Source organism: Cibotium barometz, chromosome 15 (assembly GCF_041138505.1).
Source record: "Cibotium barometz isolate CiBa-2024 chromosome 15, ASM4113850v1, whole genome shotgun sequence".
NCBI classification, from domain to species: domain Eukaryota; kingdom Viridiplantae; phylum Streptophyta; class Polypodiopsida; order Cyatheales; family Cibotiaceae; genus Cibotium; species Cibotium barometz.
This window is the reverse complement of record NC_141060.1, coordinates 28,352,905-28,380,258: the sequence shown is the minus strand read 5'-3', so window position 1 is coordinate 28,380,258 and position 27,354 is coordinate 28,352,905. Positions and strand designations below refer to the sequence as shown.

Genomic DNA, 27,354 nt, shown 5'->3' with positions numbered 1-27,354 from the left:
TGACAAGCCCAAAGGGTATTAAACTTTGAAGACTCTTTTGTCAAGATATTATGCACAAATACTCGGACATGTTTCCTCCAAAAGCGAGAGTAGACCATATACCTCGGGGAACAACCATTTTTTAAACAACCTTATAAGTTGAGAAAATCTAAGGGGGGGAAGAGATTAGATATATTCGAGAGTACTTATGGATAGGGCATTGAGGCCTAGAAAGTCACCATAGGGAGAACTAGTCTCCTATTGGGGACAAGAAGGATATACAAAAGTGTGTGTGTTATAAGGACTTAACATATTTAATGTAAAGATTAAATATCCTATGTTGTGAGGAAGAATGAATTTATTGATTGGCTTCGTTGAGTGTGATACTTCATAAAGATAGATAGGTTACCATCAAATTAGGTTATCTGAGGGTGATGCCTTTAAATAGGTCTTAGAACTAGCCACGGGGGAATTACGAGTTCATGGTTTTTACCATTCAGACTTGCAAATGCACTAGCTATTTTCCAAGGACTATCCTGATATGAATTTTACAAAAGTCTAAGTAGTCCCATCTCTCTTGAGTGTAGCTACATCACAAGCTTTCATCAGTAAAAATCACTCAATGGCCCATATCAACCTTTCTAAAATTGTTTCAAGCCTACATGGCTAGTCCCACAAGTGGCCTATTTACCCTTTGAGGCATATAAAAGAGACCATAGAGGCCTTAAACAATGCCTAGGTAGCAAGTAGTCATCTCACTTGGGTGATACAAAACTATTGAGAATGAGAGAGAGAGAGAGAGAGAGAGAGAGAGAGAGAGAGAGATGACCTTTCGGTTATGTGACACCCTGCAGTTTTTATCATGGCTCATGAGGCACGTTCAGAGAACATCCCCGAGATGGTTGCACTGTTAGAGGCTTCATGCAGTCAGCTTTGCAGATAAAGATATTTACATCCCTCCATTGTGCATCTTATTACACCATTTGAGGGCATGCTTGAGACTCTACGTTCCCTCGATGATGTAGAGACTTTGACAACATGCCTAGATACACAGCAGGGTGGACGAGTATGTCTCGTGACTTGTCTCATCCTCGAGAGGTATCCCGACTTGTCTCATCCTCGAGAGGTATCCCGACTACCCTCTATCAAAAAGAGGACATTACAACTATTCATTTGTGGGGTGAGTTGCGCCTTTTGCAAGGCCGCTTAAGGCGGCTTGGTTCACCCATGGCTATGGCAGCCCACACTCTACCACGATATGTGGCATATTATGGTGCCTTGCCCCATGATCATGAGATTCTAATCTACTTTACACATCAATTATATGGAGAGTTTGTGTTGGGGCTCGAGGTAGATTATCATGATCGTCGACTTGGCACTAGCCATGGTGTGGGCTGACTTCAGGACCACGATAGGAGGCCTGGTGACAGGCGAGGCATCTCCCATCTACACTTCATACACCTTATGGAGGATTGGAGATGCTAGCATTTGCCAAAGTGCATGAACTAGGTGTTCAAATCACCAGTTGCATCATGCTACAGAGTCTATTTGACATGCTCTGGTGTAGCATTATATCATAGTGATGTGTGTAAACACACTTAGGACCGCGGTGCACTTTTTCCCTCACTAGGAGGTTGTTTTCCTCGTACGTATGTACACCCTCTTATCTACTCATTTTGGGGTGTGTACTTATCTTTTGTATCTGGCACACATTTATTCTTCTAATCTAGTGAGTTTGTGTGCTCTCAAGCTTCTCTATCTTGTGTGTGCACATTGTTGCAACCCTAACCCTAATTCTAACAATTGGTATCAGAGCTAGCTTCCTTAACACTTGATCTAGTAGTCTGCCTCCCTCCTCACGACCCTGTTTTTTTGTCACCCATTGAGACACCTTCTTAGTAGGAGAAGAAGGTATATCCTGTAGTGTGTTGTATACAGTGTATACAACATTTTTAGGGTCTGCGGGCTCGATTCAGGCTCGATTCGAGTGCATTTTGGGAACCACAAGGTTTCTGTAGACGTTCTAGAGAGGCATCATTTTGGATTGGTTCTACTTGATTTTGGATTGGTTCTGCTTGATTTTGGATGTTTGGGCTGTGTAGCGACAAAGATTTGGTGTGCAGCAGCGTCTACAGTGTCTTCAACAACATCCACCATCATACTTTTGCCAATAACACTCTATTCTCTACTCTGTGTTAGTTTTCATACACTTTGCAGGTGATTCAGTGAGTTTTGGCAGCCATCCAGGATTGCATTCAGTGCTGATTACTTGTAGTGTGTTGAAAGATTTTGCATTTGGTAGAAAGTCATGGCTGGTAGTAGTGATGTATTCAACATGTTATCTCTACTGAGGACAAACTTAATGGGACTAACCCATTGTGGTCCTATATGATGAGGCATGTAAAGGTTGCTAAAGGCCTTTGGAATGTGGTCAGTGGTAGTGAAACGCATCCTGTTTTCACAACTACCAGTGTGCAACCAAGTGTTGCAGGAACATTTGAAGTAGAATCTGATACAGATGTGGCTCCTCCACATGCACCACCAGTACCTCCCACTGCTACTCAAACAAGATGGGATGGAAGAGATGCACAGGCACATGCATTGCTTGCACTTTCTCTGAAAGCAAAGCATTATTCCTCATATTCGGTTATGTAAGACTTCAAAATAGGCATGGGATGAACTTGGTGCATTATACCAGGTGCGCAATGAAGCACGTGTTGCATATCTATGCAAACAGTTAGAGTCTAAGTGTATGAATGAGGGAGACTCAATGGACAACTTCTTGACCAAGAGCAAAGATTTTAAGGAGCAGCTTACTAGTATGGATGAGATATATCCTAATAGTGCATTGGTGCCCACAGTTCTCAATGCATTGCCGGATTCTTATCAGAGTTTTGCCTCTACCCTTAGACTCATGATGAAGGGAAATCCAAATACCCTTACATTTGATGAACTAGTTTCAGTACTCTTGCAAGAAGTGTAGTCTAGGCAAAACAGATCTATTATGCGAGTTGGTGATGACCAAGCTTTTGTTGCCAATCAAAAAGCCAAAGGTAAAGCTTCTTTGCATGGTGGCTATAAGCCAAAATCAGAATCCTAAGGTAAGGATGCAGAGACAGAAGGTGATAAGCCTAAAAAGAAGGGAAAGTGTCACTATTTCAGGAACTCAGGGCACTACATAAATGAGTGAAAGAAAAGGCTAGAGAAGGATAAAAAGAAAGAATCGGGCATGGTTGTGGCTGATGCATCTGCACCAAGTGCAGAGAAGAAGGAATCTGTAAGTTTTTCTGAAGATGATTGGGCATGGACAGTACATTGCAGTTATGACCCTTTATGTTTATGATGTATGCATGTCAGTGGCAGAATCGGATGCTTGGTACTTTGATAGTGGTGCTAGTAAGCACATTACTTCACAAAAAAATTTGTTCTCATCTTTGGAATATGTCCCAAGTAGTGCAAGAACCATCACATGTGCAAATGGTTCCTTATATCCTGTCAAAGGAGTTGGTAGAGTTGTGCTCATTGCTGCAAATGGGGGCGCATTTACTATTTCTAAAGTTTTATATGTGCCAGGCATTAAGAAATGGTTATTCTATCATTGCCTCAGGTACCTTATTTCATGGCCTATACAAGATGGATGTATTTGAGAAGTTGCAGCATGATGCTTGCTCAGTCTCTACGACTTGTGCTATGAGTGATGCATAATTATGGCATGCACAATTTGGCCATCTAAATTGTGGCAGTTTGTTACGCCTTCAAAGGCATGATATGGTGTCATAGTTGCCAACTCTTGAGACCCCTACTAGACATGTATGTGAGGGGTGTATTCTTGGTAAAATGCATCGGGCATCATTTTCAAAGGATGGATCTGTGAGAGCTGTTAAGAAATTATAGCTTGTACATAGTGATGTATGTGGTCCTATGAGGACACCATCTATTGGGGGATATCTGTACTTCATCACTTTTATTGATGATTACTCCAAATGTAGCTGGGTGTATCCATTAAAGCAGAAGTCAGAGGTTTTTATGTGCTTTAGTCACTTTGTATCCATGGCTGAAAACGCATGTGAATGTAAAGTTGGCACCCTTCATTCAGATCCAGGGAGGGAGTATATGTCCAAGGAATTTCATGCATATATAGTTGGAAAAGGCATAAGGCATCAATGTACGATGCCATACACACCTCAAAAAACTGGTGTGGCTAAGAGAAAGAACATGTCTCTCATGGAGATGGCACGATGTATGGTGACAGCCCAAGATTTACCTCATGGTTTTTAGTTAGAAGCTACTATGTGCACAAACTATGTGTTGAACAAATGCCCTACCAAGGCCTTGCAGTTTAAAACTCCTCATGAAGCTTGGCATGGAAGGAAGCCTTTTGTGGCTCATTTGCGTGTTTCTGGTTGTCTTGCTTATGTTCTTCTGCTTGAGCAACAACGTAGTAAGCTTGATGATAAGGCAATTAAATGTATATTTGTGGGATACAGTTCAGAAAGTAAGGGATATAGACTCTACCATCTGGCTTGAAAGCAGATTTTGGTAAGTAGAGATGTTGTTTTTTGTTGAAAACTCAGTTCAGCCCATGCTTTCATGCAAAAAACAGCAGAATGTATGCTCACTGGACATGTTTGATTTGCTCCTCCCTTTGTTTAATGGAGGGTAGCCATATGTAGAGCAATTGAATGCTCAACCAAGTCCTGAAATTCAGCCTTTTCAGGTGCAAAATAAACCTTTTGATGAGGCAATTATTGAGGATATAGAGGATGAGGAGAGAGCAGCCATAGAAGAATCTAGGCGTATGCCAAAATGGCTTGTGTAGACATTGAGGGATAGCAAGTTGGCAGCTCCTTTACCTAGCAGAACTCGTGCAGGTTCTCATCATGCATATTATTTTCATGTGGATCATGTTCTCATTTCTACTTTATGTAATGAGGAGGAACCTATTTCCTTTGAGGAAGCACAGGATGATGATCATTGGGGATGCATGCTATGTAGGATGAGTATAACTATATACTCATTCATGAGTATAACTATATACTCATTCATGAGTATAACTATATACTCATGAATGACAGGATGCATGCTATGCAGGATGAGTATAACTATATACTCAAGAATGATTCCTGGTATTAGATAAATCTACCTCATAGCAAGAAGGCAATTGGTACTAAGTGGGTTTACAAGTTAAAATGCAAAGCATATGATAGCATTGATCGCTACAAGGCCAGACTTGCTGCAAAGGGGTATGCCCAACAAAAGGGCATTGATTATGATGAGACCTTTGCACCCACATCTCGTATGACTACCATTAGGTGTCTCATAGGCTTTGGCAGCACATCATGGGTGGAATGTACATCAGTTGGACATTAAGACTGCACCCGTGCTATCCGGTGAGTAGTCCTTTACTTCCAACTGACTTCATAATTCAAAGCAGAGATCTAGCTTTGCCCGAGCAACATCTCCTCTTCTAAAGCACGTGCAAGCATGACACAGCCAAGGATTATTTCTGGTGGCAATTTAACTTTTAAACATCTCAAAGATCTTATGGTTCCTACATGCACACTCTTAACCCTAGAGCTGATGTGGGTTCCAACTTTGGTTTGTTTAGCCTCACCCAAGCCTCATATGAGATCGATTTGTGACTTTTCATTGTGTTAATCATTGTGAGAAGATCAATAGTGGTCCCTCCCATAGAGAGTCCTAATTTGATCCGTGTAGGCTTTATCTCTAGGTCCTCTTTGTCGATTAGGGTTAGAGTTTCCATATTTATGTGGAGAATGCCTATCCACCTCATTTGACCTTAACTTGGGCTAGTCTGGCCTTGTCTTGTGCTCCTTTTTTTGAGACATTCATGTCTCACCCTTTTATGTTTCTTTTTATGTGCCTTTTCCAACATGTCTTGGTTAAAAGGGCCCAAAGTAAAGTTTTCTACCATTTATGTAGCCTTACATCTCAATGTTGTCAACAGTCTCAATGTGGATTGTACCCTAGGGAGTGAGTTCAGTAAATCTGAATGGCCCTAACCCTTAATGTTTCTATTTTTTCCACTTGGAAGAACCAACCCTACATAAGTACTAGGTTTCCTTCCTGTAGCTCCTTAGATCTCAAGTTGTGGTCAAACCCACTGTTTACACTGAGATTTTAAATGATCATGTCATGTAGAGCGATTACTCTAGTCTCATTGAGCTTTTCTAATTCAATCAATTCTAGAGAATTCTCCCTTAGGCGTTCCTTGATAGCTATTCTCAAGCTCGGCACTAAATATCCCATAAGCATTACTACCTCAATTCTGGAGGCAAAGTCAAAAAGGAGTTTGTCCTTTAGCTACCTTATAGGTGGTTCTATAGGTCCCACATTATAGTTGTTATCTTATGTTCCCAATAATTTGGCAGCTAGCTTCCAAAGTCTTGGTTAGGATACCACAAAGGATTTTATTGGTACTTTCTGTCTACCCGCCGCTAGCTTGATTTTGTATTTCATTGATTGGACTTCTTTTGATACATCATTAGCATAATTCTAAAGGAATCATTTATCACTTTGATCTACTTGAAGATATCCATATTTAATACTTTGACTTCTTCAATTCTCCTTAATAAGGCTTTGTCTTCAAACTTTAACTTTGTTTGCATGTCTTCAAGATGAGAATTAGCACTATGAATAATGATGGATGTTTAGGGAAAGCAAGTGCTCATGGGATAGACTTATGGTTATAAGGCTATCACATATGGGTTTTGTGTGTCAAATGATCTCTCCACCTCCTCTATTTAAAGGTTTCCACGGAGGTACCAAGGGGTGTGACTTCTTGAGACGTGAAAATGCACCTTTTTATAGCTCCATCACTTTAGGATAGTGTAAAGATTTTGCATCATTAGTTCAAGTCTTTCACTCATCAAGTGTGAGAAAAATATGAATAAATGGATGGAAATAGTGAGATAATAGGGAGCTACTATATTGAAGAATATTGGTAAAATTTTGCCAATATTTATATTGCGCAATAGTGATTATTTTTTTTTGGAACAATATGTTTGTAGGAAATTTAGGGTCAAAACAAGGATTTATAAGTATAGAACAGTGTGTGTGAGTTTGCAAAAAATAGTGAGCATGTAATTAGTTTAGAGGGAGGATGATCACTCAAGGGGGGGGCACTCATAAATAATATGTTTGTAGGAAATTTAGGGTCAAAACAAGGATTTATAAGTATAGAACAGTGTGTGTGAGTTTGCAAAAAATAGTGAGCATGTAATTAGTGTAGAGGGAGGATGATCACTCAAGGAGGGGCACTCAAGGGGGGGGCACTCATAAATATGTAAGCGTAGCACGTGGGTTCAACAAAACGGGTTTTTTAAATCCCTTTTTTACATATTTTTTATATATAGAAGGGTACCATTAAAGGGGGGAAATAACACACTGAATAGAAAAAGGGTGTGTTTTATTCATGAAAACTTTACAGATAAGGGGTTTTTAAATTAGGCCTTGAACGCACATATAAAGAGTTTACATATAGTGAACCCCCCGAGGATAATCACTATTAATTTACTATAGTAGGAAATAGTGAGGAAAATATGTGGATCTAGTAAATTTAGTATCAAAACAAGGATTTATATGTATAGAACAATGTCTAATAGTTTGTGAAAAACCCTGAGGGTGCAATGAGAGTTTGTAGAGGGAGGATGATCACTATTAACTTACTATATATAGTAGGGATAGTGGGGAAAATATTTGGAATAGTATGATTATAGGATAATTTTGAAGCTAATTATTTGAAATGACTTTTACAATACCCATAGGAAGCCACCATAGCCACCTAGATGAGGAAGGAGAGGATGGATCTTGTTCACCACCTAGCCTTAGACAAGTGTGGATGCTTATTCACACCCTAGTCACCCATGGTTCTCTGATCGAGTGCCTCACCCCCTAAACTCTAGACACCCTTGCCGATTGGACTCAATCGAGCTCCATGTCAAATAGAGCCCTACGTAGCCAATACAAGCTACGTGATATTACCTCCCTCCAAATGAGGTATGTTACATTGCCACCATAGCCACCCAAATTAGGAAGAGGACTGTGGATAAGCATCCACACTGTCGCGCTTACGTAGTGACCTATCTACTCACACTTTCACAATTTCTCATCATGCCCATGGTCCTCTAACCTAGGCTTGACAAAGATGAGAAAGCATTTGGGAATGCTTGAGTTTTTCTTACCAAAAACTATCCTTCCACTTGTCAAGTAGAAGGATAGAGGCGAGGAAGCATCCACTTGGGAACTCTTGAGTATGCTTACCAAAAACTATCCTCAATTTGTTTTTGTGATAAAAATTCTTCTTAAGGGGAAGATAATGTTACATAGCTTGTAACTGGCTTCATAGGGCTCTATTGGACATGGAGCCTGATCACCTCAGTAAGTTCCACCAAAACATCAAGAGTAACTACGTTATCCTGATTTTCATATTCTACTGACATGAAAAATGGGAAGTACTCGAGAGACCTCCAGCAACTTAAGTTTGTATGCTACCGTAGTATCTAGGGCAAAGCTTTTGTCACTTTCCCATATGACTTGTCTTGTAGAGGGACTTTCAAGAAATCAAAGTTGCCCTCTTCAAAGGTCACTTCTTTGTAGCTCTTGTCAGCATATGTTTTTGCATGACCTTGTGCAAAACAAATGCTATCTCTTGCTTCTTTTAGCATATCTTGCATGCCCTCAAGGAAATCCTTGATAGATTGAATTTTCTCCTTTTCTAGCCCTATGGCTACAAGAGATCTCGACTGGAAACCGTACATCAACATGAATGGACTAAATCCAGTCTTGCTGGATGTTTTGAACTATTATAAGCAAATTCCAAAAGTGGTAGTAGGTACTCCTCCCAATTTGATTGATTTTTATTGGCATATGCTCAAAGTATGTCTTCTAGCACACTTGGTTGACTCTTTCTCTCTGACCATGAGACTTGTGGCATGGTCGGTCTTACTCATACTCAGAGTAGTATCCAACTTTTTGAAGACTTCCCTCCAAAAGTGGCTATCAAACTTCCTATCTCTTTCAGAAACTAATTGCGGGTAGGCAATATAGTTGTAAAGATGTTCATTGATAAACAATTTAGCTAGCTCAAGAGTTTCTACCTCCTTTCTAGTAGGAATAAACTTTGCCATTTAGTCAAACCTATGTATCACAATTTTAGTTAAACCTATCGATCACCACCCAAACCGAATCATATCCTCGACTTATTTTAGGTAACTCGTTGATAAAATGCATGGAAATACTCTCCCATTTTCCTTTGGGAATATCCAATGGATGGAGCAAGCCTCCTACTTTGAGATGCTCATGCTTATTAACGTGGCACTTCTTGTATTTCAGTATGAAGAACCATCCTTGAACAAACTAGAACAGTAAAATTGTATTTTAATTAGTGCATAGGTCTATTGTACCCCAAGGACCAGCACTTGGATTATGGTGACTTTCAATAAGAATTTGGCATCCAAAGTCCCCAATAGATGGTACACTCTACCTTTATAAAGCAAGTACCTATTGTGAAAAGAGAATTTCCTAAACCTTTCCCCCTAGCTCTCCATCTCGGTACATAACCCAAGAGACTTGTGAAGTCTTTTTGGACTAAAACTCTCTCTTCTTCTTGTAGAAACCTTGGCTAACCACTCTAGATTGGCACTCTCTCTAACAAGGAAGGTAATGGTCATTGTCTCCTGGTAAAACTCTCTCTTCTTCTTGTAGAAACCTTGGCTAACCGCTCTAGATTGGCACTCTCTCTAATAAGGAAGGTAATGGTCATTGTCTCCTGGTAAAGTGTGCACATGTATAGCAACCCAAACATTTGAATAAGATGATTCATGCTCACACAACGAGTCCAAGAACTTGTTCTTGAATATGGTGAAGCTCAGCTCGTTCACCATTGGCATGTGGCTCAGTGTATCCGTTGCTCTATAAACTAGTCAAAAGATACCAAAATTGCATGAACCACCAATAGAATGCATATATAAGTGACCATTCTTACATAACCACAAATCAGTTGGAAGATCTCTAAATTGCATGAACCACCAATACACAAAACCAATCCAAAATATAGGGAGAGAAAACATTGTAACTACACAAAACATTCTAACAATCCCATGTCCTACAGACCCCAAAAAGGCACAAACATCCGATGAAAAAAACCACATTCAATCATGCTCTTTCAAGGTGCGAGCGCCTGCCTCCAAGTGCTTGAAAGAAATCAATTCTTTTTAGATCTATTTGGTGAATAAACTCATGAGCTGAAAGATCCCTGTCCCCACCGCGCAACAAATTCTAGGGTGCTAGTAGCAGAAGTAGTACTTCTTGCACAGGGCAAGGTCCCTCACTCAAGGCCTTGCCCACGTATATCCGGAAAAGAGACTAATCCCTCGGTTCTTCCAAAACCGAACCCGAAAAAACTTCCCTCGCCCAGAAAGCACGGGAAATTCGTCCAGGATATTTTTACTCTAACGTAGTCAAGAGCCTTAACTAGCTGAACTGATTTGACTGAACCCGTAAGTCCCATAGTCAGATCAAGGAAATGACTTGCACTTGGATCATAGAGACCATTTCTTTTTTCCTCATTGAGAGGCACAGCCATTGATTCTTTCCATAGAACAATTTTTATCAGGAATTTACTTCATCTATCGTACCATAACAGAATTGAGTGTCATTTTAGGGATCCATTAGTCCAACCTAGTCCCGTGGGTTATCCAACCACCTGACCACTGTAGTGATAGGATCCATTTAAGAATTTGGTTAGGTATTGTCCCGGGTACCAGGGAAAAGAGTTCCCAGGCCTCCTAGCTGGATATTCATGCAAACTTAAAACTAGTCACACCACTTACACACCCAATATGAAATTGCCTTTTTCACAGATTCAGCTATCTTTAAAACAAATTTTTAATGAAACTATAGTATCACTAATCATAATCCTCCAAAATATCCGGTTGAATCCTAATTTCCAATTTTTTCTTCATCGGTGTACCTATGGCATCATTGGCAAACAGAACGCTCACCACCTGTCCACTCAGGGGCCTTTTCGATAGTTCCTAGCTCATAGTACCCAGTAGTATATTCACTTATAAAAATAAAAATGGAATCTTTGCTGAAGATCAACAAGATCAACCAACAGATCCATATAAAAGAGCCATGGACTCATCCGTTTGAGGACCAGCAAGGTCAATCAACCAGATCCATGCCCGAATTCAGAAAACAACTCTTACTCCTTGTTCCAATATCTTCCACGACACACGTGTGGGTATCTTCAGGCAACCCAAAGCCCCAGCATCGTATGGTCAGTACCCTCTAGGATCTTTCGTAGGTCACCTAGCGCTTCACTCATAGGCCACTTCTTTAGTCCCTCATCCACTGTACCGGAAGCTCACCATTCAAATCGAACCGAGTCTGGTCAAGACCTTGGCCGACCTTGCTATGCGAGACGTCCTCCGTTGACTCTCCGTCAATTGTTGCAAATTTAACAGATAGGTCTCCACGACCTCATTCACAAGATGGTCAAAATGCTTCCCCAGAATTATTGACGTAAAATAGCCATTTAAAAAAAACAGGTTATAAATACAGTTTCTATGACAAACTCTTGTCTTTCCACATTGTTCCACATCAATCCACATTACTTAATCCACATCCAATTCATATGTATTCCCATTCTCATCCAATCACATCATTTTCCATCTCATCACATCTTTCCTCATTTATCCTCATCACATCTCATCCACTCGCATCTACCCATATTCACCTCTCATCACACCTCATCCATTCACATCACATCTCATTCATTCACATCTATCATGTTTCACATCACATCACATTCATTCACATCACATATCATTTATTCACATCCCATATCATTCATTTACATCCTGATTCACATGATATCACATTTCATTCCTTCACATCCCGTTTCACATCTCATTCATTCACATCACATCCATTCACATCACATATCATTTATTCACATCCCATATCATTCATTTACATCCCGATTCACATGACATCACATTTCATTCCTTCACATCCCATTTCACATCACATTACATCTCATCCATTCATTCACATCTATCTGATTCACATGTCATCACATCTCATTCATTCACATCCCGATTCACATCTCATCCATTCATTCACATTTATCTGATTCACATCACATTCATTCATTCACATCCTGACTCACATCTCATCCATTCATTCACATCTATCTGATTCACATCACATTCCATCACATCTATTCACATCACATTCCATCCATCCATTCATTCACATCTATCTAATTCACATGTCATCACATCTCATTCATTCACATATCCCGATTCACATCTCATCCATTTATTCACATTACATCTCATTCATTCATTCACATCTATCTGATTCACATCACATTCCATCACATCTATTCACATCACATTCCATCCATCCATTCATTCACATCTATCTGATTCACATGTCATCACATCTCATTCATTCACATATCCCGATTCACATCACATTACATCTCATCCATTTATTCACATTACATCTCATCCATTCATTCACATCTATCTGATTCACATCACATCTCATTCATTCACATTTCGATTCACATCACATTACATCCCGATTCACATCACATTACATCTCATCCACATCCCGATTCACATCACATTACATCTCATCCATTCATTCATCTATCTCATTCACATCCCGATTCACATCACATTACATCTCATCCATTCATTCACAACTATCTGATTCACATGTCATCACATCTCATTCATTCACATCCCCATTCACATCACATTACATACAAGAGTATTTCTTGAATCAGTATCCCCAGACCTTCTTGATCGAAATTCTGAATTTTATACTAGAATTCCTCGAATTCTATAACCTTGATCCACAAATCAATTCGAAGGGTCTCAAACTTAGTTTCAGATTTGGCGGGAGTTTTGAGTGTATTTTTCTAAACTGGTCACACCTTCTTTCCTCGAAACTGACGAAAGAGTTTGGTCTTGGTCATAGTCTAATTCAAGGTTCGAGTCAGATAAGATTTTTCTTGAACTATCTTTCTCGAAAAGGTTGATAATCCAATTACTATTTTACTGAATTTCTTTCTTTGAATATTCACTTAACTGATTTCTACATTAGTTACGAATTCCAATGAGGAATAAATTAATCATTTATCTGAATATTTCTATCTCAATAGATTTCCTGGATTTTCTTTTTACAATCCGTGTGAATATAAAACGATAGAAATTTCTCTCTTAGAGTATTTAATTATTCATTTATCAAGTACTCATAGAATTTAAGAGAATTCAAATTTTGATATAAAAACTCTTTATGCATCTATTTATGCATAAAAATCAACTTCAATGGGAATAGCACTTTTATAATTAAAAAATTTCCTTTATGCATCTTTCTATGCATAGAATCAAATTTAATAAGAATAACACTTTTATAATAAAAAAATCCTTTATGCATCTTTCTATGCATAAAATCAAATTTAATAAGAATAACACTTTTGTAATAAAAAAATTTCCTTTATGCATATTTCTATGCATAAAAGTTAAATTTAATAAAAATTCCATTATGCATCTTTCTATGCATAGAAATCAAATTTAATAAGAATAACACTTTTGTAGTAAAAAAATTTCCTTTATGCATCTTTCTATGCATAGAAATCAAATTTAATAAGAATAACACTTTTATAATAAAAAAATTCATTATGCATCTTTCTATGCATAGAAATCAAATTTAATAAGAATAACACTTTTGTAATAAAAAATTTTCCTTTATGCATCTTTCTATATGCATAGAAATCAAATTTAATAAGAATAACACTTTTTCAATTAAAAAAATTTCATTATGCATCTTTCTATGCATCGAAATCAAATTTAATAATAATAACACTTTTGTAATAAAAAAATTTCATTATGCATCTTTCTATATGCATAGAAATCAAATTTAATAAGAATAACACTTTTACAATTAAAAAAATTCCATTATGCATCTTTCTATGCATAGAAATCAAATTTAATAAGAATAACACTTTTATAATAAAAAAATTCCATTATGCATCTTTCTATGCATAGAAATCAAATTTGATAAGAATAACACTTTTATAATTTAAAAAAAATCCATTATGCATCTTTCTATGCATAGAAATCAAATTTAACAAAGGTGAGGACAACATGCAAAAATTAGATTGTTTAGTTGTTTTCAATGTCCTGTGATTGGTATGTGCACGCTTATTCCTTATGCCCATGTTAGGCATTTAAGGGAAGATGTTTTTGGTCTAAAGATTGCATTTGGCAAAGAGGGATATGTGCCAAAAAAGGGAGCATTTATAGTTTCTCTTTGGACATGTGAAAAAAGAGACTACCTATGTGAATGATGAGATTACTAGTGGATGGGATGCTATTTGGCATGACATTAATAGGGAGTTTGAGGAGGAGGTTAGAAGTAGACCAAAGTTGCAAATCCTTGAGGGTAGGATGTTTTATGTGTGGGAGGGCAACCATTGTACGGTGGCTTGGACACAAGCTATCAAAGAAAAATTTTCTTAAACAAGAGCAAAGCACCATCTGAAATGTGTACTATCATTGATCCTACATGTGTGAGCGAGATCGCTCTCTGGCAAGCCTACAAATGATGAATTATTAAGCTGCTTATAAATTTATGTTTAAGTTCTTGATCATGTGGTGTTTTTCTCGAGAAAATTATAATTTTTTGTGTCTGTTATTTAAAGCTTGAGTACTCATGCTTTGGTAAGCACAACCTTGCGGGACGAGATTGTAAATTGTGCCAACATTAGTGCTTCCAATCATGATGATTACATAAAAGATTTGTTAGACAGAGATAGAAAGTTAAGTTATGGTTTTTGGCTTTTTGACTATCCTATCAACATTTTCATGAATAAGGAAAGTCTTTTGACTGAAAATCTTTCTTTGGGTTGTTTTTAAGAAGAGCAACTTAATGGAAAAACAACAGGGATCGTTTCTAAAATAATGACAACATATGTCATTTTCCAGTTTCGAATGTGTCATGTGGGGATGGTCCAAAGTGTTTGGCTATTTTTGGGGATTGTATTGCTATTTGCAAGGATTTTATGATTGGCACAAAGAATGCATCTTATACCATAGTTCATCAGCATGTGCAAAAATTCGCACCCAAGGGTAAACAATATGCAAGGAAAGGGAGATCAGTTTCTTGGGTGGCTGATTTGATATTATTGGACCTCCCTTTTGGTGGAGTGGTACATGGTGCTGAGGACTCTAGGCCCCAGTGGGATACAGTATCTAAGGACCATGTGCGGTATGGAGTTTCCTTGGCTACATCGACTCTTGGTAATTTTGGCTGGTTGTTGATTATGGCATCGATGGGAGGTAATATTCCATATATTGAAAGCTTGCAAAGCCTTTCCTTTTGTCTTGAAATTTGTTTGATAAAATGTTTTATAGGAGAGATAGTGGGTTGGGTTGACCCTTATTGCCGTGTATCGGATTTGGAAATTTGGTGCTGTGTTATTCATGCATCACTCACCTTATGCTACTATGAGATTACCCGTTTTTGGATAGAGGTAGTGTGTTTAGTGGTAGTTCCAAGGAATTTTGTTCAGTATATGTGATTTTTTTCATTCATTAGGCTATTATCATCGTGTTGCAATATACCTCTTCTATGTTCTTTGCAGTTCACAAACGAGGTGTGATTCTTGTGATTTACTGACTAGAGAGTGCACCTCTTTTCTAGGCGCTTCAAATGCATCCTATGGATTCGATGGCATACCATTATTTGCCCAATGTATTTATGGATGGAGCAATGCAAGTATTGACGCATTATTGAAGTAAGCATTCTAACTTGGAAATTTGAATTAGTGGTTTAGGGTTTAGGATTTAGGACTAATTGATGATATTGGATGCAGGCTATTATCAAACATGCTTCCAAAGGGGAATAGACTACCCACCTCAAGAGACATAGCGAGGCGCTATGTGACATCTCTTGGAGGATTGGATTATGATCGCATACATGCATGCGTCAATGATTGCATTCTCTTTCGTGGGATGCATAAGGAGGCTCGACATTGTCCCACTTGTGGTGAAGCAAGGTATAGAATAGATGTGAAGAGTTTTGATGTACCTCGTAAAGTCTTGCGACACTTTCCTATAATTCCTTGAATCAAACACATGTTCAAGTGCAAATCCATAGCAGAGCTCATGTCATGGCATTCCTCACATCGATCGAATGATGGCATGTGGGGAATTCCCGTACACTCCTGCTTGGAAGCATATTGAAGATGAGTGGCCCAGCTTTAAAATAGAGCCCAGAAACTTGAGACTTGGCCTACGTATGGATGGAGTGAATCCATTTGGTTTCAAAAGCACCGCATACAGCGTGTGGCCAGTTGTGTTGGTGAATTACAACCTTCCACCATCAATGGCGATCAAGAAGGGACATCTTATGTTATCCCTTCTAATTCTAGGGAAACATAAAGTCAAGCATATGGATGTTTATCTCGAACCGTTGATTGATGAGTTGGAGGAACTATGGAGAGGTGTTGCGGTGGTGGACATTAGTAGGCCTCCCTCCTCTCGACACTTCGACTTAAAAGCAGTGTTGATGTGGACAATGCCTGACTTTCCAGGATACAGCGATTGTTCTGGTAAGAATTCTAATTACCTCCCTACTCTAATACTATTGGCTATATTAATTATAACTATTGACTTTATTATTCTAACTTATATTTATATTTTAACAGGTTTGAAAACATCGGGTAAACATGCATGTCTTGTTTGTGGCCCTTCGTTAGTACATGAGTATACTGACGGTTTGTGTAAGACCATATTCGATAATCATCATCGATTTCTCCCATCAGATCATCCTAAATATGTTGCTAGTAAGAGTAACATTCCTCCACAAACACTTCGTGCAAAATATTGGAAGCGTATTTGGGAGTCTACAAATATTCTTCCTCCAGATGGCATGAACAGGTATAGTAATGTTTTTCAATCTTGTTTTGTGTAGTCTCTAATTGGATTAAAGATCACACAGAGCAATCCCTTGTGTAGGTACTCCATTTTTTTTTGGCTACCATATTGGACCCATCTTAAGATCAACCATCTTCTTGATCCCATGCACATCTTCAAGAATGTGGGGTCTGGTATTTGGGAACATGTTATTGGTAAACGAGACAATGTTAGCGTACGGGAGGACTTGCGGGTCGCAGGACGTATACGTCAAGCTTGGCCACGAGAGGAGGGTGGGCACGTTTGTCTTCCGCCTGCACCATGGATTATATCAAAGAAAGAGAAAAAGCAGGTAAAGCAGGCCATCACCACTTTGCGTACTCCCACTGGATGCATGAGATCATTGAAGGGAGCCTTTACAACGACTAAGAAAAGAGGCGTTGAGCAACTATATGGGTTGAAGTCCCACGATTGGCATAAGATGCTCCAAGTAAGTGTTTTCCAAGTCTTGTACGTTGAAATTAAATTTTGTAATGCCATAAACCATACATACATGTGCTCTTATGTGCGTAGTTCATACTACCTTACTAGCACCGACCATTGTGCAAATAAGAATTTGAAAAAATGTATTTATAAGATGGGCGAGCTTGTGAGGTATGTAAAACCCATGTCAGATCACTCTTCATTATACCTTGCAAAATGTATGTGCATGAGGTATAACGTACTATTCATTTATTTTTCAGATATGTTAGTTCCAAAGCAATTGATCCAGCCACGTTGGATGATGCGCTTGTTATGGCAGTGGAGGTGGTTTGTTTGGTAGAGGAGACTTTTCCGCGAACCATTCTCACAAGTCAACTACATCTCATTGTGCATTTAGTGGACGAAATTGCTTTATGTGGCACTGTGCATGCACGTTGGATATTCTTCCTAGAGCGCTTCACGAAGACCTTAAAAGACTTTGTGAGGCAAAGTGTAAGGACCAAAGGAAGCATGGCCGAGGGTGGGTTGATACAAGAGTCTCTTGTATATATTTTAGAATTTCTTGGTCAGGTGGGCAGCTCTTTGCCCCACGAATATGGAGCAATGAAGAGGACTTGAGGATGACCTCTATTGTGCCTCAAGGAAAAGGACATAGTAAAGTAATTGACAGAATATTGATTGATGATCTCAATTTCACTTGCATCCTTAATAGTGATGTGATGAGCAGATGGGTTACAAGATATGAGGATGCAAAGACAAAAAGGCAAGCAGAAAGAGCTCTCTTTCAGAGGCAACATGGCTCTCGTAAGGCGTACCCTAAGCATCTAGCAACACTTCCGAATGGTATCCATGTTGATTGGTTGCATGAGGAAATGGAGAGAGCAGAGAGCGGCGAGGGGCTACATATCACAGTGGAAGAATGGGAGTATGCACGAGGATGCATGTTAAAGGTACATAGAACTAATGTTTTGCATTAGTTGTAAGTGATTTGCTTTTAATATTTATTCACATTGCTTATACAAATATTGCTTCTATTTTGGTCCAGTGCACTATGTTCAATGCTATATGGTGTGAAGGCAAGCATTTTCAAACACAAAGAATTGATGAAAAGAGGAATACACAAGATTGCGGTGTCATTAGTAGCTTTGAGGGAGCTAATGGAAAAATGGATGATTATTGTGGCACAATCCAAGACATATTTAGGCTTGACTTTCGTCGCTTCTTTGTGTATGTTTTGGATGTCAAATAGCAAATGAACGTGGTGGAAAAAGGGCCTAATGCAATGATAAAACGCCATGCAAGTGGCTATGTAACTATTGACTCTACAAAGTTTTGGCAAACAAAGAAAGATAGGCTCGTATTGCCACAACAATGTGAGCAGGTATGCATTTTTTTACTAATGTGTTTCATGTACATATATATCTAAGCTCGCATACCCCTTGACTTTTGATATGCTAAATAATTACTGCAGTATGTGTAATATTTGAGTAGATTATCTATCTGCCAATGGTGCATGACATTAAGTGGTGGTACGTCATCCCTATTGTACCACGTTCCAAAGTGATGTATAATACATTCACTGATATGGAGCATATGGAGGATGTAACAAGCCGCAATGAAGATGATATGGAGCATATGGAGGATGTAACAAGCCGCAATGAAGATGATGTCGAACATGCCAATGAAGATGTTGTGATCGATGATCAAGAAATAAGAGATGATCATGATAATGAGGATGAGCGTGACATTTCTCATGATCATGAGAATGACCCTACCATTGAGGATGATGGTGATGTTGATGAGGATGATCAGGACATCGATACCATTATCAATGGACAAAATATCGATAGTGGAATAAATTTAATCATAGCCTTACAAATTGATCAAATGGATATTGATGTTGATCATTTGCAAGGATGGAACTTATTGAAGATGAGATCGAACCCTAACCAATCCATCACTGTATCGTTCTAAATTGATGACATTTCTATTGTATATGTTGTCTTTTAATTATCATATCATGATTTATTTTTGAATATATTTCATTGTTGTAAATGCATGTAGTGGGATTGTGTAATGATATATACTGTAATGTACTATGAGATGGTTTAAAGAAAATAGTTTTTAATTTTGTAAAGGAATGAAATTTTTCTTAATAAAGTTCTCGCGTGTAATAATGCGTGTATATACACGCGCTGATACACGCATTTCTGAAACCAGTTTACACGTGAATTAAGATGCCAATATACACGCCCTGGTAGACGCGTTTCTAAAACTTCAATACACGCGAATTTAGATGCCAATATACACGCGTCTGATACTACTCATATACATGAGCGACCATACACGCGCCCGTAACTTATCACGTGTATTGAACGCGTGTATGGAAGCAGTGTCTTGTAGTGTTAGATGTGTGGAGATCCGTGGTGTTTTGGAGCATAGCGTTACTTTCATTGCAGGGTATTTGGAGTTGTTATGTCATCCTAGTGGTGTTTGCCTTGAGTTGCAGCATAGCTCCTCTACTAAAGACATGTTTGAGATCAAGTCATTGATCTGCTTCGATGGACTCTGACGAGGGTCTTCTATCTTCATACGTCCAACCATTTCTTCTACCTAAGAGGCAAGGAGGCCAGGGAGAGACTAGCAGTTCACATGATTGTGATGATGATATTGATGAGCGTGTGGGACATAATCCATATGAATAGTGAGCATCTTGACCTTATTCAGTGCTACATTTACGACTATTTATCTGGGTTTCATTTTTGATGTGCTTGGGACTATTGTAACGCTATTTTGATATGGATTTAGGAGTGTTTTACAATAGTTCAATGCTTGAGGATCCAAGTTTGTGATTTTGGTTACCTTCGTGCATATGTTTTAAGAATAGAACATTCAAGTTTGATCTTCAAGACACAGATATACTTAAACATGTGAATTTGCAAAAACTAAACAATTTTTATTCTTATTTTGATGCAAAGTGTTATGCTAGTGTATGTCAAAGAGAAATGGCAAGAACCATGGCTAGAGATGCACGTTTTGAGAGAAGGACCATACAGAACGACATCACGCTTGTCATGTTTTTATAGGACGGTGAGTGTGACTCAACTTGATTTGTTATGGTGTATGTAGTGGACAACAATGCAACACATGGTTTTTGTATTTACTTTGTGAGCCATGATTGGAGATTTCGTTTCGGTCTTAATGCAGATATTTTGACCTCTACATTTTTTGGACCCCATGGAGAGTGGGTCATGTTCTCCCTACAGTTACAAAAATGTATTTGGTGTGATATTTAAATTTTGTATGGTGATTGACATGATCTTCATATGTATTTCAATGATAGGAAATGTGTTGCTTCAATCAAAGATTATCCTACACGTGAATGGAAAATAATGTAACTAGTTGCTTATGTCTTGTGCTCATTTGCTTGGTAAACAATGTTGCACTTATGTCTTGTGCTCATTTGATTGGCAATTGTTTTCTAGGTACATTTCTGTTCTAAAAGTTTGCCAAGTTAATTCCATTTTTTTGGGGTTTGTTGCAAAGTTTCACTTCAACTTTCAACTAACTTAGAAAAGGTTACTCGGTGTTTGGTAAGACTTTGCATAGCAAGTGGGCACTCCATGTCACTCATCCCAAACGGTTTGTCATAACCATTAGCCAGCAAAACTGTGTACTTATGGTCACTCTTGGTCTCAGATAGCTTCAAATTTTTTACTAATAAAGTAGTTAATAAAGTTGTGCATGGCTCCATCGTCGATCATAATGGTGACTCTACGGCCATACCAATCATAGCATATAAACAAACCAAATCGTGTGGCTTGAAAGATGACTACCACATAGCCTATAAACAAACCAAATCGTGTGGCTTAAAAGATGACTACCACATAGCCTATGGACACAACAAGCATGAGGAATGTGCATATGGCAAACTGCCACCTCTCTAAACTCTACATATCATAGAGGTAACACTTGAATTGTATAGATTTTTCAAGAGGATTTACTATCCTTCTTGGCATCACTAGACCCGCCTCTAGCTCCAGTATCCAGCTTGGGACAAGTCGCCTTACTATGCCCGCATCAAAGTAGTGAAAACATATATTTTCTTTCTTTGATTTCTCGTACTACTATTGCTTTTGGAGTTTCATAGGGTTTTTCTCTCTATTTCTTGTGGTTTTTACACCAACGTCCCCCTTGCTCACCTTGACTAGAATTTTCTTTTAATTTTGGTACCTCCACTCTCGTATATCATCTACCTAGGACCAGATTTTGACCATTGAGATATATCATCGAATATGTGAGTGTATTTTATTGCCTCATCACTACAAGGGATAGGGCTCATACCCGCGCTCCTAGCCATTAAAAATGACTTGTGGAAAAAAAGTAACGGGCCCGTGTATAAGCGCGTGTATCACCGCAGCCAGAGACATGCATGTAAAAGCACGTGTATAGAAGCAGTTAGACGCGCTGATACGAGGGCGTATACACGCGTTTTGTCAGTTTAGCTACTCTTAGACGCGTCGATACGAGGGTGTATACACGCGTTTTGTCAGTCTAGCTGCGCTTATACACGCGCATTTCATAGAGTATTCGCGTATATACACGTGACTTTTTGCAGAGTTGACGCGTCTATACACGCGAACAGAGAGCAAAAAAAAAAATCCAAAGAGTGCTATTTGGTACTTGAATGCTGTTCCAGCATTCCAGCACCCAATAACACTCTATGGATTTTTTTTGGGTGCATTGCACCATCCACGAGGAAGATTTAAGACAAGAACGACATGAATGCATACATTGTCAATACACGATTCAAGACAAACATGAATGCAATACTATCAATTCACAATTCTATAGTACTATCAAAATTTTATGTGTACACATATATACAAGGGATTCCATATGTCGAAGTAGCCCATGGCTTCAGTTACAAAAATATATATACAACCACATCCTCAATATGGAATGTGATACTATAAGTCTGAGTACTACTCAGACCCAGATGATGACTCGCTGCTCCCTCCATGATCAGATGAGCTCACATGAGTCGGAATGTCCGATGAGTAGTGCTCACGTCCACCCTCTGCAGTGGCGACGGGTGGATCATCAGCAGGTGCAGCAGCAGCTTGTGCCTGTTCAAGTAATATATAGTATATAAGTATATATATATGTAATTCAATAAACCAAAATCATTCGTTTAGAGTTTTCAAGTACCTGTGGACCGTATGGTCTCATGGCCATCTCAAACTGCACGTCCGTAATACGTCCCTCGGCTCTGAAGAGGGCCCACGTGTCACGTCTGCTATGTCGGCAAGCATACCCAGTATCATGGGCTGTGGGCTTCCTCCCCGTAACCCGTCGCGCTGTCGTGAAGTGTGCGGTACAGCCAGGAAAGTACGAAACTTCTAGCTGTGAGAGTGAATGTCAAATCCAACAAGGAAACTCACGCACAAAATTTCCCAAGGAGTATTGAACATCACTATTTCCAATGACAAATACATGTGTCGATTCACCTCAATACATCCTTGAATTCATCCCGATGATTGCACAAAATTGCATGAAATCCTTTAAACCATTCACATGTGGGCATAACAAAGCCTTCCCATTTTTCCAATATACATGTGACCAGTTACATCCTTTTAATCCAGTGCCATCAAAACTATTATTTCGAGATGCACTTTTATCACCTGAAAACCTGCCTTAATATTCCAACATCTCACAAGCAAAATAGCATGGCATATGTACCACATAATTCTGTAATTTTTGAAAGTTCCCTATCTTGCACTCTAAAGCCCAGTTAAATAGTATTTGAAATCCAAGCTTTATGGTTCTCCAAAGTATAAAAAAAAAACTATACAAGACTTCATTCCAAAGCTTTTCGAAGGGAAATCCTTTTTAAAAAAAACTCACTTATCTTTTTTTTAAAAAAGAAAAGAACGAATTTCTGCTTTCGCTTCTTTTTCTTTAATCGCCACCTCGCTGTAGACGTGTGGACAGTATTACACGTAGCTTGAAGTTTTTTCCAAGAGTTGTATCCTCTTATTACCCATCATTTCCTCTTCAATTTGAGACCCAGGACTTCAGGTACAGTCGCCGCCATCATGAAATTAAGAGCACTGGTCATCGCTCCTTCTGGTTATATTTTCTGCAGACTGCCCCCTTTTTTCCCCCACGCACTGGTTATCTCTTCTCATTCCCGCAAGGAATGCGGCGTTGCTCGCCTTTTGCAGCATAATAGTCGGCCCTTGCCCGCCAAAAAGACTGCGCATGCTTTTTTTCTTTAATATCCAGAATATTCTAATTAAGAGGAAATCCCCCCCACTCTTCCACGTATGCTACCCCTTATGTATTGCTTCTAACCTTAACATTAAGGTTAGAATTCTCAATGCAAAGCATAACCTTAGCATTAAGGTTAAAGTTCTCAATGCAAAGTAATTCACCTATTTTAATTCCCCCACATTCAATAAACTCTTCGGCACTGTGATGTCCATTCAATCTCCATTGGCACTGTGATGTCCATTAAATCTCCATTTCTCTTGACACCTTCATAGTTTATAAATCATCATATCGGCCCATGTGATTTATAGAATCCCCAATTGTTCATTCAAGTATTTCTCCATGTCTTCATGAATGCATTCCTTTGTGCATTGGTATGCCCTCATGCCATCATATATAACTGGATGCTTCTAACTTGCCCATGAGCTCTGAGTAACAGCAAAAACATCATCCTCCATACTCATATACAAAAACTCCTAGATCTGGCTCAGCCTCAGCTCGTCTTATTGAACCTCATTTACAATATGAACATATGTACATGGCATCATATAATGACTCGTCATGGCACTTAACCCCATGCATCTGGATGTGTATTTGATGGCCTCACATGCACGGTTTCACACCATAGACGTGCTGTGGCACGACATCCACCCCCTCTAAACCTGCACATCCTCTGGTATGTGCCAAATCATCATCAAGGTCCACATATAACTGGATGTCGTCTTCATCTTCTGCATTTCCAGGAAGACCATCCTCTTCCTCTTCAACCATATCCATACTACCACTGTCAAGCCTCTCATCCTGAATCTCTTGTGAATCAAAAGGATCATTATCATGCCTTCTTTTAAATATCTTGATCCTTTTGCCAGCCACAAGATTCTTTACTTCTGTTCCATCCAGTTCACACAGAGTATACGTGGCATTTCCATGCACATGCTTGACAGTGTAAGGGCCAAACCATCTTTTTGCAAATTTTCTTTGAACAGTGAATTGGTTGTCAAGGCTACTATCATACATTAGAACCCAATCACCTTCTTCAATAGGTTTTGGCCGGAGTCTGTGTCTACTATCAAATCTTTCTTTATTTTTCAGCCTTGCATCTTTCAAGCGAGCTTTAGCAAGCTCTACATCTTCAGGCCTCCTCTCCAACTGTCTTATTCGCAATGCAAGGAGGTCATCTCTGCTCAATCCTTCCACCCAGGGCAATACATTCCAAGTTAGAATTACTTCTTCAACTGGCATCACTGGCTTCTGACCATACATTAATTCTGCAGGCATGTATCCTGTCACTGAGCTATGAGTTGTACGGTCAGCCCACAAGGCATATGGTAGCAGCTTTGGCCACTCTCTCATCCTTTCTCTGCATGCCTTAGCCAAAGCTTTAATGATTGGAGGATGTCCTCGCTCACTTTTCCCATTGCCCTCAGGATTGTAAGCACATGTTAGGGACAGTTTGATACCAATTCTAGAAAAGAATTCCCTTGCTTCTTCAACATCTAGCTCACCCCTATCAGCTGTTATTTTCCCAACACAACCATATCGGCAGATCACATCTTCCAAGAGAAATTTGCATACTGTTTCCGTACTCTTTGTTCTAACAGCACGCCCTTCTACCTGATTTGTCAAATCTTCTCTTGCAAGTGCTATATACCGCATCTGCCAAATTCCCAAAGGCATTGTAACTAGATCCACTACCCATTTGTAGTGCATGGCAGGTGGGTAGGTTGGTTGCAAGCCATCACGATGCCGCACATTTGAGTACATTTGGCATACTATGCATGTTTCCACATATTGGGAAATATCCTTGTACATTCCTTTCCACCAATATTTTTCCTTTATTTTGGTAAAGGTGGCCCACACACTTCTATGTCCAGCCCAGAGACTCTCATGGAATTCTTTCACAAGCTTTCCTTGAGTCTCTTTATCACATATGACTCTCTGTGGCATAGCATTCCTCTGCTTAGGATGCTTCCAGAGATACCCATCCTTTAGAAAGTAACCATATGCTTTTCTGCGGACCCTCTTAAATTCTGAGTCAGACCAATTTTCTTGCCTTGTCAGAGTACTCAAATATTGACCAATAAGCAACCAATCTCCTTCATATATTTCCTCAATAAAAGACTCAAGTGCATTTGATAGGCAAATATGATCCCCTTTTGCATATGCTGTAGTATAGAACTTTGTACCCACATCATCAATGTCACTAATCATCTCTTTCTCATCTTCATACCTGGCTCTTGATAGCATATCTGCAACTGGATTATCTTTTCCCGCAATATGCTCAAACTCAGGGTTTAGTGACTTGATATAAGCAATCCACCTAAGCATAGCAATATCTGGAGTGGTACAACTTGCTATCATCCCAAGAAGTGGCAAGCAATCAGTTTCCACAAGTACAGATGCCCCAATAAGATATTCTTTTTCACATTTTAGAGCAGTGACTATCCCCCATAATTCTCTCTTGATCTGTGGATACTTTCGTTGCCGAAAGCTTAATACCTTTGCTCCAAATCTAATTACATACCTATGATCATCCTCATCATCTTGCCCTACTGCCCATCCTATCCCAGTAGGACTAGTATCAACTGTAACAATCACAGGCCTGCCACACTCATAATCTGCCTTTCTCAATGTGGGTGATGATTGGAGCAAATATTTCAGCTTCCGCATAGCTTTAATATGTACTGCACTCCACAGAAATTTTTGATTTTTCCTCAAAAGTTGTTAAAGAGGATCTGCTACATGTGCATAATGTGGGATCCAAATAACATAAAAGACACATGCTCCAAGAAATCTCCTCAGCTCTGTAACATTGATGCATGTCTCTTTCATTCTTTGTATTGCATCTATTTTGGCTGGACAAGGTCGGCGTCCACTAGTACTACAAAGATGTCCCACTATTAGCACTTCACCAACTCCAAACACTGATTTCAGCCCAGATAAAGTAAGATTCACTTCTTCAAGCCTAGATAGAATCATGTCACAATCCTTTATATGATTTGCCACAAACTTGCGGCACCCTTTTGAATCCAAATCCTCATCTTTGTCTTTCTCATCACAGCCCTTTATTGGCACATCATCCAGAAATGGCATAGTTTTTTGTGGTATGAAGTCTCATAAGACTTTATTCATTCCATTCATCATATGTGCCACTGAGTTAGTGGCTCCCTGTGGTAAGGTACACATCCTTACTAATCCCAAAGGAGTTCTCATTGTGGTCAAGTCCCTGCTTTGTATATCCAGCTGGAACTGATCATATCCCGAATACAGATCACCCATAGAGTATATAGCTTTCCCTGCAAATGCTTCTGCAAACTCATCCACAATTGGACCTGCTCCCACATTCCTGATTGTGACTTTGTTTACAGGTTGCATGTCTTGAATAAAGCGCAATGTCCCATTTTTCTTTGGTACAGTAAACCATCTGTTGGAATATGGGGCACATGAAGGCTCCAAGATTCCCATCCTGATCTTTTTCTTTAGTAATTCCATCAACTTTGGCAAGAGAGCCTTTGGTACTGGAATTGGCCGCAGGTTCCAGGGCACATGTGGAACAGTAAAGATCACCATTGGTGCTGTTACACTTGGATCAACACAACCTATCTCATGCGGCTGAAAGGCAAAAGCTTTCCCATGTTTTACAAGCATCTCCTCAAAG

The 27,354-nt window shown here is 39.1% G+C and overlaps 1 protein-coding gene across 1 annotated transcript; it reads right to left on the bottom strand.

Annotated features, from left to right (window-relative positions):
* Positions 1-22,366: 22,366 nt before the first annotated feature.
* On the bottom strand, positions 22,367-23,544 carry LOC147631136 (uncharacterized). Its single transcript, XM_086809148.1, has 3 exons — positions 23,509-23,544; positions 22,635-22,829; positions 22,367-22,552 (listed from the first exon to the last, which is right to left on the bottom strand). The coding sequence occupies exons 1-3, from the start codon at positions 23,542-23,544 to the stop codon at positions 22,409-22,411; spliced, it is 375 nt and encodes a 124-aa protein (XP_086665274.1). The 3' UTR covers positions 22,367-22,408.
* Between the last annotated feature and the right edge of the window lie 3,810 nt (positions 23,545-27,354).

Bases quoted from the DNA above. Each gene is read 5' to 3' on its own strand.
- LOC147631136 (XM_086809148.1), bottom strand. From the start codon at position 23,544: ATGACCAGTGCTCTTAATTTCATGATGGCGGCGACT. The intron at 22,830-23,508 runs GTACCTGAAGTC...TCACTCTCACAG, and splicing joins ATTTCATGATGGCGGCGACT to CTAGAAGTTTCGTACTTTCC. The intron at 22,553-22,634 runs GTACTTGAAAAC...TTACTTGAACAG, and splicing joins TGAGACCATACGGTCCACAG to GCACAAGCTGCTGCTGCACC.